The sequence below is a fragment of the Heliconius melpomene genome, chromosome 13 (genome assembly GCF_056956725.1).
Source record: "Heliconius melpomene rosina isolate 202511_hmr_F chromosome 13, ASM5695672v1, whole genome shotgun sequence".
Classification (NCBI taxonomy): Eukaryota; Metazoa; Arthropoda; class Insecta; order Lepidoptera; family Nymphalidae; genus Heliconius; species Heliconius melpomene.
Window position 1 is genome coordinate 11288668 of NC_140401.1, and position 26746 is coordinate 11315413.

The following is a 26746-nucleotide window of genomic DNA, read 5'->3' on the forward strand; positions in this document are numbered from 1 at the left end:
AAAGAAATGAGAATTGCCTTTTAAAAATGTAGAGGTTTGGTAGAGCTTCTATTGTATGTACTTGCTGATTAATATTAAACGTTCTGTTTAGATTAGATTTCTGTTTGTATATAATGTATTGTATATTTATAATTTAAGTCATTTTTTCCTTCCTTTTTCCAATATCCGTTAACATAAGTTATTTCGCAATGTATTGCGGGAGCGGATGTCTTTAGTCGTTGTCATTAGTTTTTTACTGGACCGGAAAAGCGCTTATATAATAATTTATAAATACAAATGTTGCCCTTGTCTGCAATTCGAATATATAATTATAGTGTTCAGGCATGAACATACTATTTATACCAAGATAACCTTGAGAATCTACTATTTATATACTATTTAAACTATCTCTAGTTTTCCTAAGAAGATTTTCTGCTTCATATTTTGTAAATGCGTAATAAGATGTCACAAAGTCTCCGACTTAATGAGCGCGAATGCTCTCCTTTATGAAAATCCAGAATATAAAGTTTACGGCGTGAAGTAAAAAGTTCGCCGCAGAGGTTCATTACGCATAACAGTACATTATATGTTAGCGAGACGCCCCACATTGTTCACCTGAATTTGTTTTCAAGATTATTTTGCAAGGAATTTTCTGTGAAAAGTTTTTAGTGACCATAAAGACAAATTTGGGTTTTATACTGACAGAAACTGCGGTGTTTTAGAAAAGTTACGAAGGATATTAGTTCTACTCGGCTGTAAGCTCCATGAGTTAAAATAAAAATGTATTTTTTTTAGCTTTTTTGCATTTTCTCTTTTTTAATATATAGAATATGATCTTTTCTACAGTTATTCTATATAAATATTCGGTTTTTATATATATGTATGTTTGCTGGCTAACGATAATGTCGATAAAGTATAATTACGACAGGCGATTTTCGATTGCCGAAGTTGGCAACCCTGTTCTTAACCTAATTCACACCCACATCGCACTTGTCTCCAGGTCCGTCCAATTTTGATTCTGATATTATGTGCTTAGGAAGTTACGCCGGCGAAGTGCCGGTCACTTGCACCGACCCTGGAAGTTATATCGTCCACTCGAACAAACCAAATGGGCAAAGTAATCAAGACGGCTCAGACGTTGCAAGCATTTATTGCCTTCTACACGACCGCGGGATTAATGAGAAAACTTCACGTCGCCACTTACGAGTATACGGCCTCTGCGGTCTGGTCGCGTGCCAATTTGAGATGTAGTAGAGCTCGGCGGTTCATTGGTAATCTTTTAGTGTAGACCATTCTTGTAATACCTAGTTTAAATTGAAATGGTTCAACTGATATGTTGTTCCAGTCTTCAGGTTCATCTCATTGTAGGCTACTGACCTTTTGAAGATATTGTGTAACGGCATTTTGTCTAAATTTATATTTATATGCATACGTGAACGCTTACATATGCCCCTGAGTGATAATAGGAGCTACTATGCTTGCGTTCAGTAGGGCTCGTCCAAAATTTCTTACGATGACGTTTTGTTACACATGAATATTATTAGCTCTATAGTACTGTTTACAAAAAAATATCGTCAAGATTTTTTTCTTATTACAAATAAAAGGTTATATATATATAATAAGAAAAATAAAATTGTCCTGAATTTCCTTAAAAAAAAATCTCCAAAATGCTGCGGACTGGAGTAAGCCCCACAAATGTTTAGAACTTTAAAACTCCATTACAGTACGCAATCAGCTCTGAAATGAGACAACGCCGCGTCTGAACGATTGAAATAAAAATTCTCATTCGACATTCCGAGGCGGTCCGCGGGACAACTGTTCTAATTGAATTACCACGAATTTAACGATGTTCGGATGTTTGTCTAAAGTCGACCATACTTGTTTGGGAAAATTTATAAATTACACGATAGTCAATCTACTGTACGATTGTAATTATTATTAATTCATTGTCATTTTCGATACATATGCTTGCTTGCAGCTACACGCTATATCCCGTATAAAGAAGGGAAGGCATAGGGAAAGCGAGGATAGGGAAGAAAGTAGTGTAAAGTCCACTCCACTCCGTTGCCCATTTTCTGATGAATTTTACAAGGCATTGCGTGTTGAGTGGAGGAACTTATCACCGGGCCTTGGTGCCAGGGCGCAGAAATGAAAATATTAAGAAATAATAATTCATTCCCTTGAGTGGAACGAACCCACAACCCACAATTAATGTACTCTATATTGTATTCTATATTATATATTTTATATTTGGTTATTGTAAATGGATACGACAACGCGACTAGTCTCAGTTAATCGTGCCGCTTGCAGCGAACGCGGGTAAGTGAATAGCGCAAATTCTCGGCGAGCTCACGTAATCTCGCCGAGATTGTTCCGCTGAAGACTCCAGAATGTAATGTAATTATCGGGCTCGTTAGCGAGCTTGCTTTGTTCTACTGCACAGTATTTTGGGACTCCTGGATAATTTTTACCTACTGACCATTGAGAATGTGCGTCTTATATTTTGAAATATTTTAATTATATTTTTGGATAAATTCTGTCTTTGAAGCCATATAGACGTAATGCTTTAACTTTATCTCAGATGGTAGTTTAAGATTCTCATTAATTCTTATTGGACATTTTTATATATCTGCAATACTTATTAATTTTTAGTTATTTTGGTATTTTTTACGTACCCTTCGTACCTTACATAGATCTATTGTTAGATCTATTTTATAACTATTAACTTCTTCATCTATAATAATGTCTCCTCATCAACTTGGCATGTTTCTTTATCTGCGAGTACGAAGAGAAAACGTTATTTTAAATTTATAGGGTATTTCAGTTATAATTGAGTGCGAACTGTAGAATTTAGGGAAATCCAATTTGTAACTGCCTGAGACTAATCTGTGAGACTGTCAGTCCAATTCATTCCGAACGCCGGCTTTCATTGGGTGTCGTCTAATAACTCAGGTAGGTAAGGTATTTTGGGCGTTTTTGTTTTTAGTAATAAGCGGTGCATGGAGATGCGATCGAGTTCTTCAGATATTAATAACCTTTTAATATTGTGAAACTTTTAATATTGTAACTACTAAGACTTACACATTACATTTTTATATTTCATTTTTCTATTTGGATACTAGATTATTTGACAGTAAGGCTTTCCTATCATACTATACTTATAATAGTATAATTATTGTAATTTTGTTATAAAATAATCCAAATGGGATTTTTTTTTAAAATTAATAATTAATTATATTAAAAGCACGACCTTCATGTGTATTACATAGTCCGATATTGTCGTTTTCATATCTATTTGCAGCTGTCACTATGCGTGCTGTATCTTATTGAATCAACATTAATTAAAACTAATTAGGTTGGATGCACACTGTTGAGTGAAATTTACATTACGACGAGCATCCGCACTAAGAGAAAAGAATTTCATTAAAATTATTTCGCCAGCCTCAACTATACAGTTGTACGGCGAGCTCTATTAAACGGAAAGCTTTGAAATTGAACATTTTTGCCTTGGAGCTGTACCCCGCGCGGATGAACGAACGCGTCGAGTGGATTATGTTTTAATACGCCGGCATTGTTTCAGCGTATCTGCAGTGTAACTTTTGCACCTAGATTTGTGTCAGTTGTTCTTTATGACTGCAAATCTTGTCTTTTTTAGTTCAAAACAAACATGGATTGTGCTTTCGGCAATGAAAGTCGTATTGTGTCTTTGTGCGAATGTTTTCTATATTAAAATATACGATTTTTACCACGCTTTGTCATATATTCTACTCTTGGTAACACCTGAGCGAGAAAATAAAAATAAGTCCCCCAAGTGGAAATCGAACCCACAACCACTTACAGTATACAGTCAAAGTTAACAACTTCAAATCTTTCAAACTCTTTGATCGAGCAACCGATATTCAAATATACTAATTAAATATTTAAGTTAGTCTTGATTTAATTTTATAACGCTTTATTTCAAAACCACAAAACGGGCAAGCTTTTCAGTTTTTGAATTACAAAATATACTATATTCCTTTTTCAGGCGGAGATTTGGTCGGTGTTCATTGCCATTTTGCGGAAGAGCGTGCGAAATCTGCAAGCTTGCACCGATGTTGGTCTCATACATCACGTGCTGCAAAGGTTACCCCGCGCGGAGACAGTGGTTGCAGGTTAGTCATTATATTATTTATTTATGATTATATATTATACTAGTGGACCTGGACGCGGCTACGCCTGCTTGAACTATAAGAATATTTATTAAATATTACATAATATATTTATTTTTATAAGGATGAATATCAAAATAAAAGTTCATTTTGGGTGACGTTTTCTTAAAAAAACAAAGAAACTTTGCAAACCGGTGCTTAGCAACGACGGTTGTTATTAACATGGCAGAATAAATTGCATGTCAAATTAGAAAGTATTTTAATATATTAGTATATACGTGTAATGTAATATCATATAGCCTATAGCACTTCTGAAGAATGCAGCTTTCATACAAAACAAAAACATAGTAAATCGGACCAGTAGATCCAAAGATCTTAGCGTTCAAACAAACAAACAAACTCTTCCGCTTTATTATATTAGTATAGATATATAAAAGGATTTATTTTTTATGGAGGACTGTACTCCTCTCATGCACCTAAACCCACCATTGAAAACGCGAATGACAAACGTGCCAAGCTGACCCGTCACTTCACGGACGACTACCGGACATAGAGATTGCCGAAATTGGGATGGCTTTTAAGCAGCTCAAAAACAACAAGGCACCTGGGGAAGACGGTACTACCACGGAACTCTTAAGAGCTGGTGGGCGTATTGTCTTGGAGGAGCTCCGAAAGATATTTAATACCGTCTTAAACAAGGGCACAACGCCGGAAGCATGGTCTAGAAGTGTGGTCATATTGTTCTTCAAAAAAGGAGATAAAACGCGCCTCAAGAACTACAGACCGATAGCACTTTTAAGCCATGTCTATAAGCTTTTCTCAAGAGTCATATCAAACGGTAGTCGTATCATACGGTACTGTACTAATTTTCGAAACCCGGCCTATTCAGGAGATTGGAAATCGTCAAATCTTCGGGCAAACCGGACCACATCCACACACTAAGACAGGTTATACAAAAGACCGAGGAATATAATCGCCCTCTGTGTCTCGCATTTGTGGACTACGAAAAAGCCTTCGACTCCATCGAAACCTGGGCTGTTCTCGATTCTCTGCAGCGATGTCAAGTCGATTGGCGGTATATCGAGGTGCTGAAATGTATATATACATCCGCTTCGATGACTGTCCAAATTCAGGATGTCCAGACAAGACCAATCCCTCTGAAGCGCGGAGTAAGACAGGGAGATGTAATATCTCCGAAACTGTTTACTAACGCTTTAGAGGATGTCTTCAAAACACTGGACTGGAGTGGGCAGGGTATTAATATCAACGGAGAATACATTTCACACCTTCGATTTGCTGATGACATAGTTGTAATGGCCGAATCGCTGCATGAGTTAATGGAGATGCTGCAAAGTCTGAATGTTTCTTCCAGACGGGTGGGTCTGGGAATGAACTTGGATAAGACTAAGGTCATGTTCAATTCATTTGCAGATCCGAGGCCAGTTATCGTCGATAATGTTAGCATCAAAGTTGTCCAGGAATACATCTACCTTTTTTTTTTTTTTTTTTTTTTTTAACGTGAGGAAATCCTTTTACGGATACCGGCCCGAGTGGGGACTCGAGCGGGTTATGTGGGACTCGCGGACTTGGCAGATGTAGGCCGTCCGTATACTCACTAAAACCTCACGGTGCTCCTTCTCGACCGCCACTGGCCGCGAGACGCGGGGACTAGAATCGTCCACGAATCGCGGCGGCGGGAGCCTGCAAGGCACGTCGTGGAGTCAAGGGTGTGTGGGCACCCTCGACGGCCTGCTCGGAGTAGCGCGCGGGAGCGACCTGCGCGCGCCTACTCGGGCCAGGTTGGTAGGCAGCCAGCTTCCCCAAGCTGACCGCCCTCTGGCACATTAGGGCGGAAGGCGGCGATCGTATGCCGCCCTCCGGCGACCCGGTCTCTTACGGCGGATGGCGACTTCGGCAATAGCCTCCCTCGCCCGTTCCGCCGACTCCTTCTCGAGCACCACTGCCTCGCAGAAGGATGAGACCGCGTCCCACGACGTCTCGCTACCGGCCATGGCCTTGACCACGGCCGGCAGGGAAAGGTCGTCCCCTATGACGTCGCGCAAAGCGCGACGTTGAGACGCCCAGGCTGAGCACACCTCCAACGTGTGCTGGGCCGTCTCATCGAGGCAGTCGCCACAGTGGTGGCAGCGAGCGTCGGGCTCCCTCCCAGCGATCCGACACAGGTAACCCCCGAAGCAGCCATGCCCCGTGAGCACCTGTGTGGTGCGGAAGGTTAGGACGCCGTGACGCCGCGCTAACCACTGGCGGAACACTGGACGAACCGCCTCGATCGTCCTCAGGCCGGCAGATGGATCTATCATCTACAGTCGTGCCGCTTATATTTATTAAACGGTGGAAAAAGTTATTTATCGGGAGTGAATTTGTTTACTATATCCAATTTATAGTGCGTAGCCTGTAATATTCATTATATATAGAAGAAATGTGAATATATTAAACTATCATATCGAAGATTCTATTTTTAACGTTCGTTCGTTAACGAGTTCAAGGTCAAGTGAAAGGTGTTTACTACAAACGCGTACGCGTAGTTATAAAGCAAATAAACGTGCTATTCGTTGCATTATGGAATGTAAATTGTGTTCTGATTTTTTAAAGATTGAGGACTCAATCAAATGCACGGCCTGTTTGGGATTTTTTCATTACTCCTGTGCGAGTTTAAAAGACATTGATTTTAAAAAAATGCTGCCTATGAACAAGGCCAAATGGAAATGTCCTGCCTGTAAGCCTACTAAGAAAGGCAGCACTAATATTAGTCCTGGATTGTCCGCTGCAGGTTCAAGCTGTATCGCCTTGGAGTCCACTCAACCTCAATTACAGTTACTGCAAGATAGTGGTTTGAAATCAATTATCACTTATTTTGATGACCGTTTCAATAACCTTCATGCCATTGTGGAATCATTTAAATGTTCCGTCACTGAGGAACTTCGAAATCTCTCTGAGGCTGTTAATACCTGGTCTTCAAAAATTGCTCATATTGAGTCCTCTGTCAATTGTCTAACGGAGCAGATGAACGATTTTGACCTACAACTGTCTAAATTAAATAACTATTGTACCGAAGTCGATGATTTGAAGCTAAAGATTAAAGAATTGTCGGAAAACTCCATTAGAAGTGACCAATGGGTTCGTCGTTCTAACATTCAAATTAACGGAGTGCCGTATAAGAAAGGCGAAAACTTAATCCAGATTGTTAAAACATTAGCATCTAAAAGCGGCTTTCCTATTAATGTTGATACGGATGTGGACTTTGTAACAAGAGTAGCAGTAAAGAATGATACTACTGACGGTAAACCCCGTCCAATTATTTTGAAAATGCAGTCGCGTTATAAAAAAGACGACTTTCTCTCATCAATACGCAAGCTGAAGGGACTACTTGCGTCTGACGTGGGCTTCACCGGCATAAATAATCCCATATATGTCAATGACCACCTATCTACATATAATAAGGCTTTACTGAATAATGCTAGGCGCAGAAGTAAGGAGAAAGGGTACATGTATTGCTGGGTCCGAAATTGTACTGTTATGGTCCGTAAAACACATAATTCTCCGGTTATCCATATCTCTTCTAATGACTGTTTAAAAAAAATCTCGTAAGAACTATAGTGATATTGATATACGATTATTGTGTTTGTGTTATTTTGTTAATTAGTTTTTATTTTATTTACAATTGTTGCTTTATGGAAGTGTTAAGGTGTCTCTATTTGGGCTATTATAATTATTTTCATCTTTATTCTTGCGTTTCGTTGGTTTACTGCAATTATACTCAGTCAATTAATGTGATATGTCCTTTATTATTTTTATTGCTATATTCAAATTTAAACATAATTATTATACCTTTGTTTTTATATAATTATTTTTCACATTATTATGGCTCTTAATATATTCTATCAAAATGTCAGGGGACTTCGTACTAAAACTGAACAATTTTATCATAGCTTGCTAAACAATAATTATGACGTAGTCTGTTTAACGGAGTCGTGGCTGTTAGACGGAATTTGTGATAAGGAACTCTTTGACCCCCGTTATATTGTATACCGAAATGATCGGGACTACACACGCTTAGGAGTAAAGAGAGGAGGTGGTACTCTCATTGCTATCCGGCAAGGAGCCGCATTTATTGATATTCAACACCCCAGCGCGCCCCCTCAATTACCTGATGCTGATATAACGAGCCTTAGTTTGATTCTTGGGCAAGGCTCATATCGTAAAAAGTTCCACCTATTTTGCTGTTATTTCCCCCAAAATCCGAAACAACGCGACTCTGAAGCGATTTTCTTTGAACACATGTCGGACCTTTATTTTAATAACCGCAGCGATAACTTTATTATATTAGGTGACTTCAATATTAGCGAAGCAAGGTGGTTGTTACAGTCTGATGAGCACCTCGCTATTCAGAATCCCTCTGACAATAACCTAATCTTACAATTGTTCGCATTCATGTCAATCACCGGATGGAGACAATACAATTCCATTTTTAATAAGTATAATAGGCTATTGGATCTCATTTTATCCAATTCCGCTTGTGTTGTTGCGAGGACTGACCCATTATCACTACCTGAAGATGGCCATCATCCAACTCTTTTAATAAGTGTGGAGGAAGGTGTCCCTCACAAATTATTGAGAGAGCCTCCACGCATTGTACATCGTTTCCATGATGCCGACTATGAGGCCATTAACTCTGAATTAAATAAAATTAATTGGGTCCAACAACTCTCTTCTCACAATGTCTCGGACGCAGTTGATAGATTTTACCTTTTAATAAATAATGTTGTTGACAAATTAGTTCCAACTAAAACTGTATACAGCAATAACAAATTTCCAGCTTGGTACTCTAGACGTTTAATAAAACTAGTAAATAAAAAACTTAAATTGCATAGGAAATGGAAGATTTACGGCAGAAGTAGTGACTATAAAATATTTTCTGATCTACGGCATGAGACAAAACATATGGAGTTGGAATGCTATGTTCGGTTTATTGATAAAGCTGAAAGCAATATTCGTTACAGTTCAAAACAATTTTGGTCCTTTGTCAAGTCAAAACGAGTGAATGATTGTATTCCTGACAGCATGGTTTTTAACGATCAAATCTCCTCTGATGGCCAGGCTATTGCCAACACTTTCAACTCTTACTTCCAATCTGTGTTTGAAGTTAATACAAGAATTGTAGTTGGGGAAACTAATTGTGCTTCGGAGAATAATCTTTCTATAAATAATGTCAGTATTACTCGTGAGATCATAAAAAAGTATCTTTTGAAACTTGACCTTTCTAAAGGTTCTGGGCCTGATAAATTACATCCTATATTTTTAAAATGTTGCAGTTCTGAAATCTCTGTTCCATTACACATATTGTTTTCAAAATCTTTACAATCGGGGTCTTTGCCTCATATTTGGAAAAGGTCTATTATTGTCCCAGTCTATAAAAGTGGTGATAAGCAAAATGTTAAAAATTATCGTGGAATATCAAAACTTTCTGTTATTCCCAAATTATTAGAAAAAATTATTTACGATAATCTATTTCCTCTTATACGTCCTCAACTAATCCCGCAACAACATGGTTTTATAAACAAACGCTCCACAGAAACTAACCTCTGTGAGTTTCTAGTTGAAGTCCTCTACGCTATGAATAGTGGGTATCAAGTCGATGTTATCTATACTGACTTTTCGAAAGCATTCGACAAAATTTCACATTCTTTGTTAATTGACAAAATTAAACAAGCTGGTATACATGGTGATCTTCTAAGATGGCTTGAGTCTTATCTCCGAGATAGAACTCAAGCTGTTGCTATGAGGGGCTTTACTTCTAGTTTTGTGCCTATTACTTCTGGTGTACCACAGGGTTCCCATCTTGGACCTCTTCTTTTTAACATTTTTATCAATGATATTATACAATCTTTTGAACATTCTAAGATACTTCTTTATGCCGATGATGCAAAAATTTTCAAAATTATAAGAGATCAAGAGGATTGCACTAAACTGCAGGAGGATCTAGTCAATTTTGATAAATACTGCGCGTCTAATCAATTATCTCTAAATCTTGACAAATGTTGTGTAATTAGTTTTTGTAGAAAGAAATCTCCCATTCTATTTGATTATCTGATTCGCAACAGGAAAATAAAAAGAGTCTCCATTGTTAAGGACCTTGGTGTATTATTGGACGCCGGTCTTTTATTCGACAAACATATTGCGAATATTATAGGAAAAGCATATAAAATGCTCGGTTTTATATTTAGACAGGGGAGTGATTTTAAGAACATACATACATTTAAGCTTTTGTATAATTCATATGTTAGACCTTACTTAGAGTATGCCTCGCCAGTCTGGAACCCACAGTATGATAAATATGTATTTGCAATTGAAAGTGTCCAAAATAAATTTATACGGCGATTACTTTACAAATTTAAATTAGATAACTCTCATAACCTAAATATACTATCATTAAAAAAACGAAGAGGATATAGAGATCAAATTTTTTTGTATAAATTGTTACACAATCTTATAGATTCCAATTATCTGCTAAGTAATATTCACATAAAATGTCCAACTTTTAGTGCCAGATCTAGGGACACCTTTTACATTTCTGCTCGAAAAACCAATTATGCCCAAAATTGTTTTATACTAAGATCTTGTAGGGCATACAATAATTGCTTTAGTGATATTGACATTTTTCATAGTAGTTTGATGCAGTTTTCATGTAAGATCATTGACAAAATTCAAAATTCTGTAAATCCTAACCTAATGTAAACCTTAACCTTTCATTCGTAAAAATCTTTGTTTTTTTTTTTTTTCTCTTTAGACAGTAAATTTAATTTTTAATTGTTAATTAGCAACATATTCACTCCATGTTTTATGTATAAGTGGAAACTTTATTGGCAGTTGGAATATGGATATGTATTATACTAAAAAGTACTGTAAAATGCTGTTTGTTTCCCAACTTAAAATAAATAAAAAAATAAATAAAAAATAAAAATACCGGCCCGAGTGGGGACTCGAGCGGGTTATGTGGGACTCGCGGACTTGGCAGATGTAGGCCGTCCGTATACTCACTAAAACCTCACGGTGCTCCTTCTCGACCGCCACTGGCCGCGAGACGCGGGGACTAGAATCGTCCACGAATCGCGGCGGCGGGAGCCTGCAAGGCACGTCGTGGAGTCAAGGGTGTGTGGGCACCCTCGACGGCCTGCTCGGAGTAGCGCGCGGGAGCGACCTGCGCGCGCCTACTCGGGCCAGGTTGGTAGGCAGCCAGCTTCCCCAAGCTGACCGCCCTCTGGCACATTAGGGCGGAAGGCGGCGATCGTATGCCGCCCTCCGGCGACCCGGTCTCTTACGGCGGATGGCGACTTCGGCAATAGCCTCCCTCGCCCGTTCCGCCGACTCCTTCTCGAGCACCACTGCCTCGCAGAAGGATGAGACCGCGTCCCACGACGTCTCGCTACCGGCCATGGCCTTGACCACGGCCGGCAGGGAAAGGTCGTCCCCTATGACGTCGCGCAAAGCGCGACGTTGAGACGCCCAGGCTGAGCACACCTCCAACGTGTGCTGGGCCGTCTCATCGAGGCAGTCGCCACAGTGGTGGCAGCGAGCGTCGGGCTCCCTCCCAGCGATCCGACACAGGTAACCCCCGAAGCAGCCATGCCCCGTGAGCACCTGTGTGGTGCGGAAGGTTAGGACGCCGTGACGCCGCGCTAACCACTGGCGGAACACTGGACGAACCGCCTCGATCGTCCTCAGGCCGGCAGATGGATTTGCCAGCCGAGTTTCCCACATCTCAATTGTGGCTACCCGCACCTCCTCTGCGCGTGCTTGGCCTGCCGGTTCCCCGGACGCCAGGCCCCGACGCCGGCAATAGACCGACGCCAGAGAAAGGGCATCCAGGTCCCACGGCATGACTCCGGCCAGCACGCACGCCACTTCACCGGAGATGGTCCGGTACCCCCGTATCGCGCCAGTGCCGCCGCTGTCTTCAACAGTTTCGGGGCCAAGGAATACATCTACCTAGGCCAAACTATACAACTTGGTAGGAACAACTTCGACAAAGAGGCTGACAGAAGAATACGTTTAGGCTGGGCAGCGTACGGAAAACTTCATCAAATCTTCGACTCGCCACTACCTCAATGCCTGAAATCTCGGGCATTCGACCAGTGCATTCTTCCGGTCATGACGTACGGGGCGGAGACATCGACTCTAACGAAAGGCCTCGTCCACAAATTTCAAGTCGCTCAGCGCGCCATGGAGCGGGCTACGCTCGGTGTATCTCTTAAGGATAGAATCCGAAACGAGGAAATCCGGAGGAGAACCAGGGTTACCGACATAGCCCAAATAATTGGTAAGCTGAAGTGACAATGGGCGGGGCATATCTGTCGTAGAGCCGACGGCCGCTGGGGCAGGCGTGTCGTAGAGTGGAGACCCCGTACAAAACGACCGGCGGGACGAACCCCTGCCAGATGGGCTGACGATATGAAGAGATTGGCGGGAAGCGGATGGGTCCGAAAAGCTGAAGTTCGAGTGTGGTGGCGAGAATTGGGGAAGGCCTATGTCCAACAGTGGACAAAAGATGGCTGTTGATGATGATGATGATGATATAAAAGGAGATTGTCCTACGCAAAAGACCGTGCAAAGTGAAGTAGATTGAGTAGGAAGGCAGACCCTGGTAATAGCCGGGATTAATGCCAGGAAGATGATGATGATAAAAGGAGATTGTCCCACTGACTCAGGTAAGACGCACGCACAGCCGTAACCGCTGATGGTAAAAGAAACGTGAAATTTGGACAGATGTTTATTTTCATAATGTGGACATCCACTGAGAAGGGATTGTGAAAATTTGAACTCTTTAAGTGATGAAATAAGGGAAATGAAGTTCGTATGGAAAAATCTTTAAATCGTCAGGAATTTTTATAAAATTTTTAATTCAGAATTAAAAATTAAAAATATTTCCTTGAAGAATATTTTACTTTGATCGTGGCTTTTTAGAATTCACCTCCTAAACTGAAAATAATTTCATAAACATATTTAATAAATATTAGTATAGTTCAAGCGGGCGAAGCTTCCCAGGTCGGTTAGTATATATGTGTATAAAAAATACTTGTTACTTTTCATAGACTGAATGTTTAGTATTTGGTTTAAAGTTGATAACAATTACTATTCTGAGTTTTTAGCAATATTTCAGTCTAGAATGCCTAAAAGTACTTAAGGTAAACATTTATTTTGTAAATTAATATTTTAACGTCAATATTTCTATACCATTTTTATTATTAAGCGAATTATTTGCTTGGTTAAAAACACTAATCCTAAGAACTACTAATTCCAATTGAATAGAACATTTTGTGTTAGATAGTCTATTAATAAAGGAAAGCATGTATTATATGCATAAAGCGATTTTAATAACCTGCTCGGGTTCTTACAATGTGTCCTGTATTATATATAACTCTATGTAGCTTGACCAAGCGGTCGAAGCCGCAGCCAGGTTATTATATTATAAAAACCATGTTTATATAAAATTCTCTCATATGAAAGATTTGGTGTACAATACAACTACATCTTAGCAGTTATGACAGCCCACTATGAATGCTTGATATTGACACGCCCTTTCATTTGTGAGGTAGAAGAACCCTTATTTGATAGCTCCCTATTCAACTACTACACGATTTTTTGGCCTGCTTAATATATCTCTACTCCGCGAGGTGTGTTTAGTAAACTCCTGCTACTATATTATACCCTGGTACTACTGGGAATTGTAAGAAACTAAGAAATAACGTGTAGAGCTATAGAGCTCCTTAAGAAAGGGTCAAGGTTCGTCGCAGGTCTTTTGAAGAAATTATACGTTCGTCAAGAATTTGATTATGTGCTTAGAGATGTGGCTTAATATTTCTTTGTTATATTTTAAAGACAATAGTACTTAGAACTATTATGCACTACTTTATATTATTTATTAAATAAAAAGAAACTCAAATAATAAAAATAATATATATATATATATATATATAATATTATGTTTATTTTTAAAGTTAATGGACCCTTGAACGATTTTCATATTATGAGCCGTAAGTCGAGGGTCCTTGTTGCTCGAGTGTCGCAGGTACAGGTAATTTCAGTTGATTCGGATGCCCAAGTAGACTTGTGTATGCAGTAATATCATACATTTATTCATTCCCTGACTGACTTCAATAGGGAATGAGATAATATCTTATAGAGGATATTTAAAATAATGTTTCTATATTGAAGTATCAGTGTTTTCTCTTTAATTAAATATATTCTCTTAACAAAGATGATAAAATAAAAGTTCGTTAAACAAAAAGAGCGTATTGCTTGTTGTATAGAAAATTATACCCCATGAAATAGAAATTATCTAATTAGCACATCAGTAACATTTTGTGTCCTGCACATAGTAGGCAGAAAAAACCTAGTTAAGACACTCCGTTCTCCGTATCTTTAATGGGTAAAACGCCACGACGGTGGCCTTAAATTATAAAAGACAATATTATGTATAAAAATTCAGATATGTGGTATTTCGCTATATAATTTATAAAAGGCTCGCCATATCATCGTGCTTTGTGCTCAATAGCTAGCTATGCCTCTAGTGAGTTCCGTTCGTTTATCGATAGTTGTACTTGTGAAATATTTTGTAAAAAATATATTTTTTAAAATAGGCACCGTTTAATATTGTTTGAACTTTTATTATTGTGATGGTTAATTACTTTATCGTAATTAAATGGGCAATTTTGTTTGTGAGTAACTTAAGATATTTAGAAAATCAAAAAAGACTCGAACGATAGAAAATTCCATTTTATTTACATTTTTAAGTGTTATTCCACACTTAATACTTTTTTATACGTTTTTTTGTAAGTAAATTCCATGTTTCCCTATTTCCGTAGGAATTTCGAGAATTCTTTTCTTCGTGCCACTACTTCCCACTCTTCTTCTGCCCTTTATTGCTTAATCTATCTAACATGAAAAATATCAGAAGTTTCGTCTGAGCGGTGTCTGTCCGTCACTCAGTTCACTCGAAAACCGTAGATCTAAAGTATAATTAATATTGTATAATTTATATTGTTATATTTATAGAAGTAGATTACATAACATAATCCACCGCCTTTATTCCACTGTACGATTATGCACAATGAACATACATACTACTGATCTGCATACGTAAAATATACCGATTACCGAAATTCTAACCTCATCGCCCCGAGCGAGGACATTGTGTTTATTCAAATTAGCCAGTTATGAAAGCCTAACGTTATATATTGGTTTACAAAACGAAATTAATTTTATAAAAGGTTTTGCGCGAGGTATCAAATTTATTTCTAATTTGAGCAAATTTTCATTCCAAAATGCTTTTATTTTTTTCTAAAATTATTAAATATTAATAAATGATTTACTGATATAATATGTCGATTGCTTAAGTCGTATTTTTAACTGACTGTAAATGTTTCTAAAAAATAATTTAATTAAGGTGGCCATGGAACGGAGTGTTTTGACACTAAGTTGTTCCTTCAGTGCCTTGTTGATTTAAATCGCAATATAAATCGTAAGTGTTTTTTTATCAAAATTTATTCATAACTATCAAGATTTTATATGCCTTCACAGGATAGTTAAACTTCAAAGCCTACTTGCATAGAGTGGTTTTTAATAATTTCAAATGGATTTATGGCTAACTGAGATACCACCAAGAATTATTATTATTTTTTACCTTCATCTTTCATCCCGCATATAACATCGTTAACCTTGTGTTACGACACTCCCGTTTCTCACTTTCCTCCTTATTTTCGACACATTGCGCGTAGAGTGGAACGCACACAATCGTTGCGCACACAATCGTCGAGTTTACAGCAAACGGTTATACCGCTGTGCCACGACAGCCTTTATCAAAGGTCCAATAAACATTATAAAAAAAATGTAGGAAGAAGTCTAGGACTATTATATTTAAATAAGAAAATACTACTAGTAACTCTTAGATATCTCATTGATAAACGTTTTAATATTTTTGTATCATTTTCTCTCAATACCGTTAAAATGAAGCAGGTAGAGATTTGTGTTAAGTCTAAGGGACTTTTTATAAATGCACCTTAGGACACGCCTATTTCTTTAAAGTATTTACAAATTACTCCTAGTATGTGATACTACCCTGGTCATTGAGATTAATGTTTGTAACTCTTTCGTTTACTTTGTAATTAATCATTAAATAAAAAAAACACACACTACACACACACATCCATTGATATTATTGATACATAAATTTTTTTTTACATATTCAACATTGTTGATATGTAATATATATAAATAGTTAATTTAAAAATGCTTCTTAGTTAGCAGAGAATAGACGAAAAAAAGCAGTTAGGCGCTGTATCCCGCATGTAGCAGAGTGGGAAGGGACTCTCGTGCTAACTAATACACTACTGGGTAAACCCACGCACCGCCCAGTTTTCTTTGCGGAGGAAGCGGCCGAAATGAATGCAGTGTTTTGCTTAAAATAGTGGAAAATTAAAAATTATTTATTATTTATTACAAAAAACTGGAGGCGCCGGGTATCGATCCCGGTACCTCTCGCATGCTAAGCGAGCGCTCTACCATCTGAGCTACGCCCCCTGTTGACAATATTTATCAATTTTTTGTTACATATTGTGTCTTTTATATAAATTTTAAGTGGTAGATGCATGTTCCTGGATTGAAAAAGTTCTCAAATAAGTTGTAAAGTGACTATGGGACAGCGTATCCCATGAATACCAGGATAACATCGTTACTAAGGAGTGCGTTTTATATTTACAATATCTACCTAAAAAAGATTTTTTTTTCTTAGCCTGTGACTTACATACAAGAAGAGAGTTTTAAAACATTATTCTGTATGACTGTAATATTTATATATATTCTTTCAGCATACAGGTTTTGTTAATTATTTTAATAATACAACAATTAATACTTTAAAAATATATGCGCATTTACATAGTACATTTATTTATATGCTTCGTGTCTAATTGGTCGTAATACTTTTATATATCACATACTGATGTTATAGATTCTAATAATCTGGACATACACAATGGAGCAACAAGTAGTTAATTAAATTAATAGTGTAAATAAATGATTTTTTTTTATATAATCCTTGAAGTTCATAGGATCTGTTACACAATGATTACTAGGATATTAGAAGACTCGAGGAGGTCATTTTACTATACTTTCCTAGCGAATTTGCTACGCTTGAAATATATAGGAATGAGCTTTCAAAAGCTCGCGCGGTTTTTTATTTGAGGTCTGGTAAGAGCCGATTTCAATGCAAATATTTAGAATGATGTATTATTGTCTCCAAAATTGCTTTGCCTTTAACATAGTAAGTATTCTTTCTATTATAATTTAAAATTATTATTGTTGTTGTTGGGAATCATCCAGAGAATCGTGTCCCATGAGTACCAGGATATTAAACGAGTTAAGGAGTGCAAGAAAAATATTATAAGGGTTTTAAATGCTCCGCCCTACCTGCACTGCGAGTATAAATTTATTGGCCGGATACTATTTTTAACAAGTTTCTATTGTAAGTATAAGAAGTAGTTTTATAAGATTTTTTTTTAAATAACCTCTTTTTAAATGGTAAATTTACTAATAGACTAGAGCATTTTTCCATTATCGTACGTTTAAGTCCCATGATTATTACGGTATCATTAGAGTCGAGGAATGTAATCTACTGTTGTTAGCATTCTTACTATGAAAGGGTGGATAGATCCCTCCTTTTATCTTGACAAAACTTTAAACTACACTCTAATATTATTATCAAAAGTTTCTTCTAGTATCACCTTGTTGGCTTTATGTGGCTTATTATTATTATTTTCAAATCTTATTTAATCAATGAACTAATATACTCCTTAACTCAAATAATATCCTGGTGATCACGGAGTATATTTTAGAATGTATTTTTATTGCAATAGTGGTTTCAAAGAGCGTTAAAAAGTTTTAGAATTGTTCCAAGAACTATTAAGCATTGTAACGTTATTGTATTCACTTCGCTAAGTTTGTATTCATTACAATCTTTTATTGTAATGTAAAATTATGAATGTAAAGTAACTTTAAGGTGACTCTAGTGTTTTTGCTTGGTATTATGAAATAGCTGTTTGTATATATGCTGGAAGCCGTTCATGGTGTTCAAATACCATGAGAACTAAGACATTATTGAAATTGAGGAGTTCTTTCTACTATAAATACAAAGGTAAAATCTTCAGTGTTCCGCCAATTTCCTGGGAATTACTTATATTTACTACACAAAGCAACTAACACATACAAGAAATTAACATTTTTTTCTAATTCTATATAGCGTTACGCTATTTATATTATTTTTTAACTTTAAGTTGTTATTTATCACATGGCCGAAAGTCATCCAAGGGATCGTATCCCATGAATACTAGGACATCATTAAGTTGAGGAGTTCATCAAAAATTTACACCATCAATCACAAGGAGAAAGCTCGCTACTGCTCCGCCCCTTATTACCTGAAGTTTGCTTTGTAAATTATACAACCTCATTTTACATTAGTTCCCATAACGACCGGGTTGTTATATTCATAAAGGAGGTGTTTAACTTTTTTTAATATATTTTTACATATTTTTTGTGAAACTACTTGCTTTCTGTTATAATTTATCTGAAAAATAACTAAAACTACCAATATTGTCATTTATTTTTGGGTAGAAACCAAAGTCGTCTTTTTTTATATTGAGACCACAAAAGGAACAAACTTTAATTATAATACAACTTTTAAAAAAAAAAAATTATTATTAATTTCCCATTACGCAATAATGACTTTTAAAGGTTCAGTCAACTCCATTATTAATATTCTATAATGATAAGGATATATATAATATTTATTAATAATTGAGTTAACTAAACTAATGTAAAGTCCGATCTCGTTATTGGGATCACGTATCCCATGAATACTAGGATATCAAAATAGTTGAAGAGTTGATTGAAGGCCGACACTGTAAATCAGAAGAGCTATCGCTCCACCTTTTTTCCTCACTTACCTAGCTAGTCCTTTTATTATTATATATTATAATTATTACTAGTTTTAATGTAATAGTTGCTTAGCTTATTCTAATTATACTTGTTTGGCACAACAATGACGAACCTGGTGTTTTAGAAATATTGCAGGAAGTTCAATCGAAGTTTTGCATATATTTTACTTTATGTTTCACTTTTAAAGAGTGCACTTTTTCCTTGTTTTATTAAATGAGTTATATTCTCATATAACTTGTGCAAAAAGTAAAAAATACAGTGATACTTGTTTTTAATGACATATGCGCCTCACGCAATCTTCTAGACACCATTAAGATGTTCTAATCGCACAAATGTGAATTCGCGATGTTTACAAAGAGAGAGCAATATTTATAAAACGGATGCGTATTTTATGCAGACTATCGTATTTAGCTTAAATTTAATTTAGTTTATAAAGGAAAAAATAACCATACTTAACATGTATTCCTTTAGTAAAAAATATTTTTTATTAATTATATAAATTAAACTGTAATTTACCTAAATTGGTTCTTGACTAAAAAGAAATATTGGAGGCGCCGGGTATCGATCCCGGTACCTCTCGCATGCTAAGCGAGCGCTCTACCATCTGAGCTACGCCCCCTGTTATGTAAAAAAACTTAAAACTGATACATGTTTAAATACATGTACATACATATTAAAATGTCACGCAACATTTTACAATTCACTTTACTATACGTATAGGTATAGTTTACGATATAATGAGGTCGTCTTGGTGTAAAGATTGTAAAGGCGTAGTGAGTTCGATTCCCACTTATGAGATTAGATTATTATTATTTTCTTCGTTCTGGCAATATTTAAGAAACACGACGTTGAGTTCGGCTGTTTAATGTTTTGAAAAAATTGGCAAAAAGTATGGAACGGAGTGTCTGTTAAGACACTTGGTTCTCTCTGCTAAAACTAAAGAATAATATGATATACTTACATTCATACATTGGATAAATAACAATAATTACGTTTCATTTAAAGATAATTATGACTTCTTACAATGTTCATTTTTTCTAATTGTTTAGTATACTTTAATAATATAAAATGTACTTAAAAAATCATATAGTATAATCTTCTCCTAAAGTTTTATTTTTTGTATTTTTTATATAAAGATTAGGTTCTTTTTGTCCTAGATTGTTTACAGATATGTCTATAATCATAAATAATATAATACTTTAAATCGATATATAAAATATTGTGGTTACCTTTACATTCACCATTGACCATTAGTCATTGACAGAAAGAGAGATTCTCTGGCAAGTTTTCTTATAAGAAAATATTTTTATTAGTAGAAATGCATATGCTATGAACTTAACATTATTCATATAGGTATATTAAACAATTTTTTTATTGATACGATATTTAATACTGATATATTTTTTATCGAATTCTTTATACATATATGACATGTCCAAGTGAATGTTAAGCATTTTTATGGAATAAAGATATTTTGACTTTGACTTTGACTATACACATTATATTCGATGAAAGTGAAAGTCACTGTGTACGGAGTTTCAATATCTGATTGTTGTCCTCGCCGACGGCATTTCACCATTGAATGAGTCATAAGCCCGTGTTTGTTCAGTGTCTGACTGAACTTGACATACAAACAAGTCCAAACATTTAGTAGAAACAACACAAGGGGGCGTAGCTCAGATGGTAGAGCGCTCGCTTAGCATGCGAGAGGTACCGGGATCGATACCCGGCGCCTCCAATTAGAATTTTTGTGACAAATTGCATTTTAGCTTGTTTTCGTTTTAGCTTGTTATTTTTAGTAGTTAATATAAATATATAATATGTGTTTTAAAATATTAATCCGCCCTCTTTTATTCCAAGTATTCGATTTACTCGTTCAATGAAATGTGGAAGACAATTGGAAAGACTGATGGGTATTAATTTCACTTAAGACTTTTTCTAAACATTGTAGTATGTTATTAGAACAGTTAAAATACTGATAAACTCTGTTAGACATTATCGTTTTTTATACAGAGCCCGTCAGTTCATAAAAGGTTTTAATTTTCATATTTAGTGCTTCGCTCGCGGCTCTACAGCTCGGCTCAGCAGCTCAGCTCGGCTTTACAGGGACTTCTCAAATAAAGCTAATCTGTTATCTTCCTTAAGCGATGACATGTTTTTTTATGAAATAATACATGATTACATATGTTTCATATCCTCAATTTTAAAAACATATAATATACCGTTTAAAACAGTCTTCTATTGGAACAAATAATATTAAAATATGTTGAGTAGTTCGTAAGATTTAAGCTTAAAACAGTAAGAAGCGAATTTGTTTTATATAATGTAAGAATTTATTCCATTTCCATCCTATTAGCATTTTTAGTGCTGATAAAACATATCCGCTTGCTTCATGATTATATGCATATATTTCGTCTGGTTATATATATATATCTATAAAAGAGAAAGGCTGTACGTGCCTCTATGAGTATAGTACACGTGCTCTAGTTTTACGCAATATATTTACAACTACGTAACCACAATTACCTACCGATTTTGCTGTTGCATTCAAAATATTAAAAACTTACTATAACAGGGGGCGTAGCTCAGATGGTAGAGCGCTCGCTTAGCATGCGAGAGGTACCGGGATCGATACCCGGCGCCTCCAAATATTTTTTGTAGATATTTTATAATTTTAGTTAAAAAATATTTTAGGTTTTAGGTTCATAATTTAATTTCCTATTTGTTATATATTCATCACCAACTCAATATTTTAAACGATATTCGTTCCGGCATAATACTTACGCCAACAAAGCTAAAATAATTTAAAACATTCTAAATTTATCCATACTGCATTCATACAAAACAGCCGTTTCTTATAAAAGTTATGTTTTTATATTCTCCAAAGTTATGCTATCCTAGTAGTCCCGGGTAAAATATCCAACCCTTTTCCAATATCACCACTATTTGAATAAACAAGATTGAAGGGGGGGGGGGGGTCTTATTTTGACAGATGTTGCCTTTTTTACTCCACGTATGTACATATGTACAGTACTATACGGTCAACAAGTCGTGGTCATCATTTTCTTCCCGAATAAACAACAATGAAATGCAAAATTCAGAAAGACTAACGTCAGGGCGGTCACGACTCGCCGATCGTCTTGCACTTCCCCGGTGTTGGATGTTAGGTTTCCCAGAGGCTCCCTTGTGGCTCATGTGTTCCTGGTGTACCTGGGAATGTAAATGACATTTTTAATTTACCTACCTATTTAATCCTCAAAATTTATTTTGCCTAGGATTTTGTTGTAATTTTGTAAGTTCTGATTGAAAATCATTATTTATTATAATTAAAATTTACATTTTATAATTGTTATATATTAATAATAAAATATCTAGAACTATTATTTTAGACATTATTTAGAAAATTACAATTATATTAAAATTAAATACAATTTAAATTTTATTATTTACAAATTATTATGGTCGATAAATCCACAAAGGATGTCTTTCGATCGATAATCTACTTCCATGCAAATTTTATTAAAAATAAATATAAAATCTTTACAAATTCTTGTTTTTAGCGAGGTATTTAAATAGTGTTAAAACACTCAGTTTCCTTCGGAAACGGATTGAATTGAAGTTTCAAGTAATCTTACAGTAAGTATTTTTATGCAATAAATTGTGTCACGAAGGGTCTTCTACATTTTTATATGTCGCTAGTCACCGTGAGAAAGAAGTGCAACCCTTTATCTCCAAATGTTCTCATTTTTTAACTCAAAAATATTATTTATGCTATTTAAAAAAAATACAGAGTTGTAGTTCTACAAAAACATCTCTGTACTATTATTGTGATCCTGGTAACATTGGGAACGCGCATAGCAACACCCTTACGTAGTGTACTTAAAGGGGACATAGATACAGTCGATCCCACTAGTTCGCGCAACTAACACGATTTGAGATACAATACAGTACGATCTACGAGTCCTGGCAAACCTGAAGTTAGATGTAGATGGCTACGCAGATTTGATTTTGGTAATTTTCTTAATTTTCTTACTTTATTATTATATTCTCACCGAATGAACAATGTACAAAAGTTGAGAAAGCCTAACTTCACATTGGCCACGACTCTTCGACCCTTACTGTACCTACCATATGACGGATGATGTCCGAAAAGCTCCCTTGTGGCCCATGTGTTCCCTGTGTGACTGTCAATGTAAATTAGCTTTTTAGTATACGTGTTTTTTTTTCTCGAAACTTGAATATTTTGTAAGTTTTGTTGGTTTTTTGTAATGTTTACTCAGAGTTTTTTAGTAGTTTATATTGTGTTTTTTTTATCACCTCACCCGTTCGCGGTTATCTCCGCTTTAATAACATAATTATTATTGGTTTTCTTCATCTGAACGACTTTCATATTCTAATAACATTATCTATTATTTTAAAGATAATACCTATACATTGAATACCTACTAAAGTTTAAGCCAATCCATTAAAACTTTAATGTCGACTGTACCTGCATGGCATACTCCAAGGGAACATCAAAACATTGGAAGGGGGTATTCCACACGTGCCAACAACTACTGCGACATTAGATGCAATAACAGGAGCAGGTAAAAACCGTAGAGATACGTCCCACCGACTCATGTGTTCCTGGTAGCCGTGAGAAATAAATTTAACCCTTTTCATCCCTCTACTGCTGGTTGGGTATTCATTTAAGCTTAAGATTTTTGGTTGAAAAAAAACAGGCGCGTTTTTTTGTAAGGACGTCCACTTTTGTATAACTCTTAGTTGTTGTTGTTGTCTTGGTGTTCTTGGGAATATGAAACGAGATCAATGATTAAAATAAAAATATATTCATTGGTGGTAGGTACTGAAACGATTGTTACTGCGTTTTTGAAATTGCATTATATTTGCCTAATCACGGGCTTATATTATCCATATGATTATATATTGATAATATATTTTTATATCATTGATTATATTTATGGTGATAAGAATTCAGCACGTAACGGTTTCGGAAATTGGGCGTAAGAACCAAAGCGTCGCAACCCTAGATGCCCTCTGCCTACTGTGTTCTATGCTAGATACACCGTGAAGAAGTGATTTCAACTTATACCCCTGACATTATATTACGAGAATCACTGAGCAATGATGACATTTAATATTGCTTACGATTTGTGATTGTAGAGTTAGGGATCGTAATTAAACACCTGAATGGTGACGGAACTCAACGCCGGTCTTTAGCATTGGTGCCAGAGCGAAGAAATAAAAATTTTAAGGAATAATTATTCATTCCCTCGAGTAGGAATCGAACTCACAGCCGTCGCGTCACAGCTCTGGTGGCATAATAATGATATAAAAATATACTATAATATACCACTACAGATGCTCTACCATTTATGTAAAATTAAATTTGATTCGAAGAATGTAAGGCATTCGTAGTAAAAAAAGGTTTTTTACGATTGTAGGTAAACTTTGTACCTTAAACTTAACTTTAAAAAAACTAATCCCACAAAGATACTATGCAATTATGCTATCCTAGTAGCCGTGAGAAAAAAATCCAGGCCGTTGCATCCTTTGCTGTCTTTACGCTGTCATTCCCAGCGTTGTTCTGTGCACTTGAATGGAAGTTAAATCGCTTTTTTGCTTCCTTGCTACCAGTTTCTTGTTGTATACATTTTTTTATTTTAACTCTGTGTCCCACATATAGCAGGGTAAGCAGAGGGACCTAGTGTTAAGACACTCCATTCCACATTGTCAACCGAATTCTCGAGGCATTGCGTATTGAATACGCATATACGCTATGTGGAACTCAACGCCGCGTTTTGCCTGATTATCAGAGCGAGGAAATAAAAAGTAGGAATCGTATAAATATAATTAAAGTTGATTGATTTTTCCAAGTGAATACATTTAAATAATATTAAATAAATATTTGTATAGCTCAAGCCGGCGAAGCCGAACGGGTGCGCTAGTTTTAAATGTCATCAGTGTAAAACTGCACTTTCTCTTGTTTGATATATAGCATGACCTTAAAACACTGAAATGTTTATAAGAATTATTTCTAACTACATAACAGGGGGCGTAGCTCAGATGGTAGAGCGCTCGCTTAGCATGCGAGAGGTACCGGGATCGATACCCGGCGCCTCCAATACTTTTTTATTACGTTATTGTTTTTTTTACAAGGGAGAGCTATTTAATACGGTTAATATTTCAAATGACTGCACACACGACCGCCTAATAATCAGAAACTTTAAGGAATTACGATTACTCTTTTAAATTATTTTTTTATTTTGTTTTATTTTAAATAGCACTGAATTACGTTATTTTCACGTTAAAACAGAAAGCTATAAATAAAACATACTAAAACGAAGACTGCATTAGAGAGCAACCCTTTCAAACCCTTAGACAGGTTGTCAAGTTAAGTAAGAAGGATGGATTTTTGTTTTGTCTCATTTACCTGTGCGTGTGTTATTTTCACACGACATAATATGTAGACATACATACCTACGAGTATGCTTTGTTAATAGTTCATATTTTTTTGGTTTTACACATTTATATTACACTAGAGATTCAAACGTGGCTTCGCTCGCTTAAACTTGTTTTTATATTTTAGCTATAGGATAATATATATTATTTGTCCATTTGCTGCAGAAATCTAGTAAAACTAGTACCTATAACTTAAATAATCGTAGGTACTTCTCAAAAACATGTTGTATATTATTTTGCTCTATTTTTGATCAAGGCGTCAATGAAGAGGAAATATAGATAAATTTAAATAAAAAAGTATAATATCGTTCAATTTACTTTTAAATATATGCTTTGTTAAACGGCGTCGTAGCGAAGTGGGGCGGTGTCTAACTGTTAACGCTATGGTTGTTGGGTTCGATCGCCACTCATTGGTGGAAATATATAAATGATTTTATTTATATATTTTCGTGTATTTACAGTCAGCAAGTAAATAATATGACAAGCAAAGAGAAATTCAGTAGCCTATTTGCCTTTCTATATTACCAATATGACATGACTGTATTGAATGTTATTTATTTGTTCAGCTATTCGAAATAACGCACGAAATTGTAACGTTAGTATTTACTATTCGTCGAAACTAAACCTATGTCAATCAATATACTATGTAAATCGTAATGGCAGGACTAATAACGACGCTGTTATTTATATTAAGATATATATATATATATATATATATATATATATATATACCGTCATGGCGCTGGGGCACGAGCGTGCGATTGTAAACGCGACGGTTGTGGGTTCAGTACTCACTTTTCATTTCCTCGCTCTGGTAACGAGTCATAGCGCGGCGGTGAGTTCCGCCATTCAACGAGCGATGTCTCGTAAGTATTTTTATTGACCCCAATGTAAATATATTAATAATTACAGTTGTATATAACTGTCGCAATAATAGTCGCTAGCTCATCGCTTTGTCAATAATAGTTATGACTTAATTTAAACCTATTGTTTGACACTCAGCTCAGTTTGTTGAATATAGGTAACCATGTGTGACGGTAATGAATGAATGTAGAGAATATAAACATTTTTTTATATATTTATATGATATATTAAAAAATTCTATTACATTTTGGAGACGAGAATTTACGCCAGCTATGTCACTGGGCGCA

At 35.9% G+C, this 26746-nt stretch overlaps 2 protein-coding genes and 5 non-coding genes across 23 annotated transcripts in view; 5 read left to right on the top strand and 2 right to left on the bottom strand.

Moving 5' to 3' along the window:
- rg (A kinase anchor protein rugose) overlaps window positions 1–26746 on the top strand; it is a 424034-nt gene that overhangs the window by 183714 nt on the left and 213574 nt on the right. For all 17 annotated transcript variants that reach the window (XM_085196877.1, XM_085196889.1, XM_085196885.1 and 14 more), the window contains one exon: window positions 4004–4130. In XM_085196877.1, the coding sequence (XP_085053003.1) occupies window positions 4004–4130 (127 nt within the window). The remainder of the gene's footprint in view (window positions 1–4003; window positions 4131–26746) is intronic.
- LOC146532956 (uncharacterized) lies at window positions 6805–7872 on the top strand. Its single transcript, XM_085196348.1, has one exon. The coding sequence runs from the start codon at window positions 6825–6827 to the stop codon at window positions 7734–7736; it is 912 nt and encodes a 303-aa protein (XP_085052474.1). The 5' UTR covers window positions 6805–6824; the 3' UTR covers window positions 7737–7872.
- Window positions 16652–16724, bottom strand: TRNAA-AGC (transfer RNA alanine (anticodon AGC)). The gene has a single exon. It is a non-coding gene; the product is annotated as a tRNA-Ala (tRNA).
- On the bottom strand, window positions 19680–19752 carry TRNAA-AGC (transfer RNA alanine (anticodon AGC)). Its single transcript has one exon. It is a non-coding gene; the product is annotated as a tRNA-Ala (tRNA).
- TRNAA-AGC (transfer RNA alanine (anticodon AGC)) lies at window positions 20799–20871 on the top strand. Its single transcript has one exon. It is a non-coding gene; the product is annotated as a tRNA-Ala (tRNA).
- On the top strand, window positions 21708–21780 carry TRNAA-AGC (transfer RNA alanine (anticodon AGC)). Its single transcript has one exon. It is a non-coding gene; the product is annotated as a tRNA-Ala (tRNA).
- Window positions 25185–25257, top strand: TRNAA-AGC (transfer RNA alanine (anticodon AGC)). The gene has a single exon. It is a non-coding gene; the product is annotated as a tRNA-Ala (tRNA).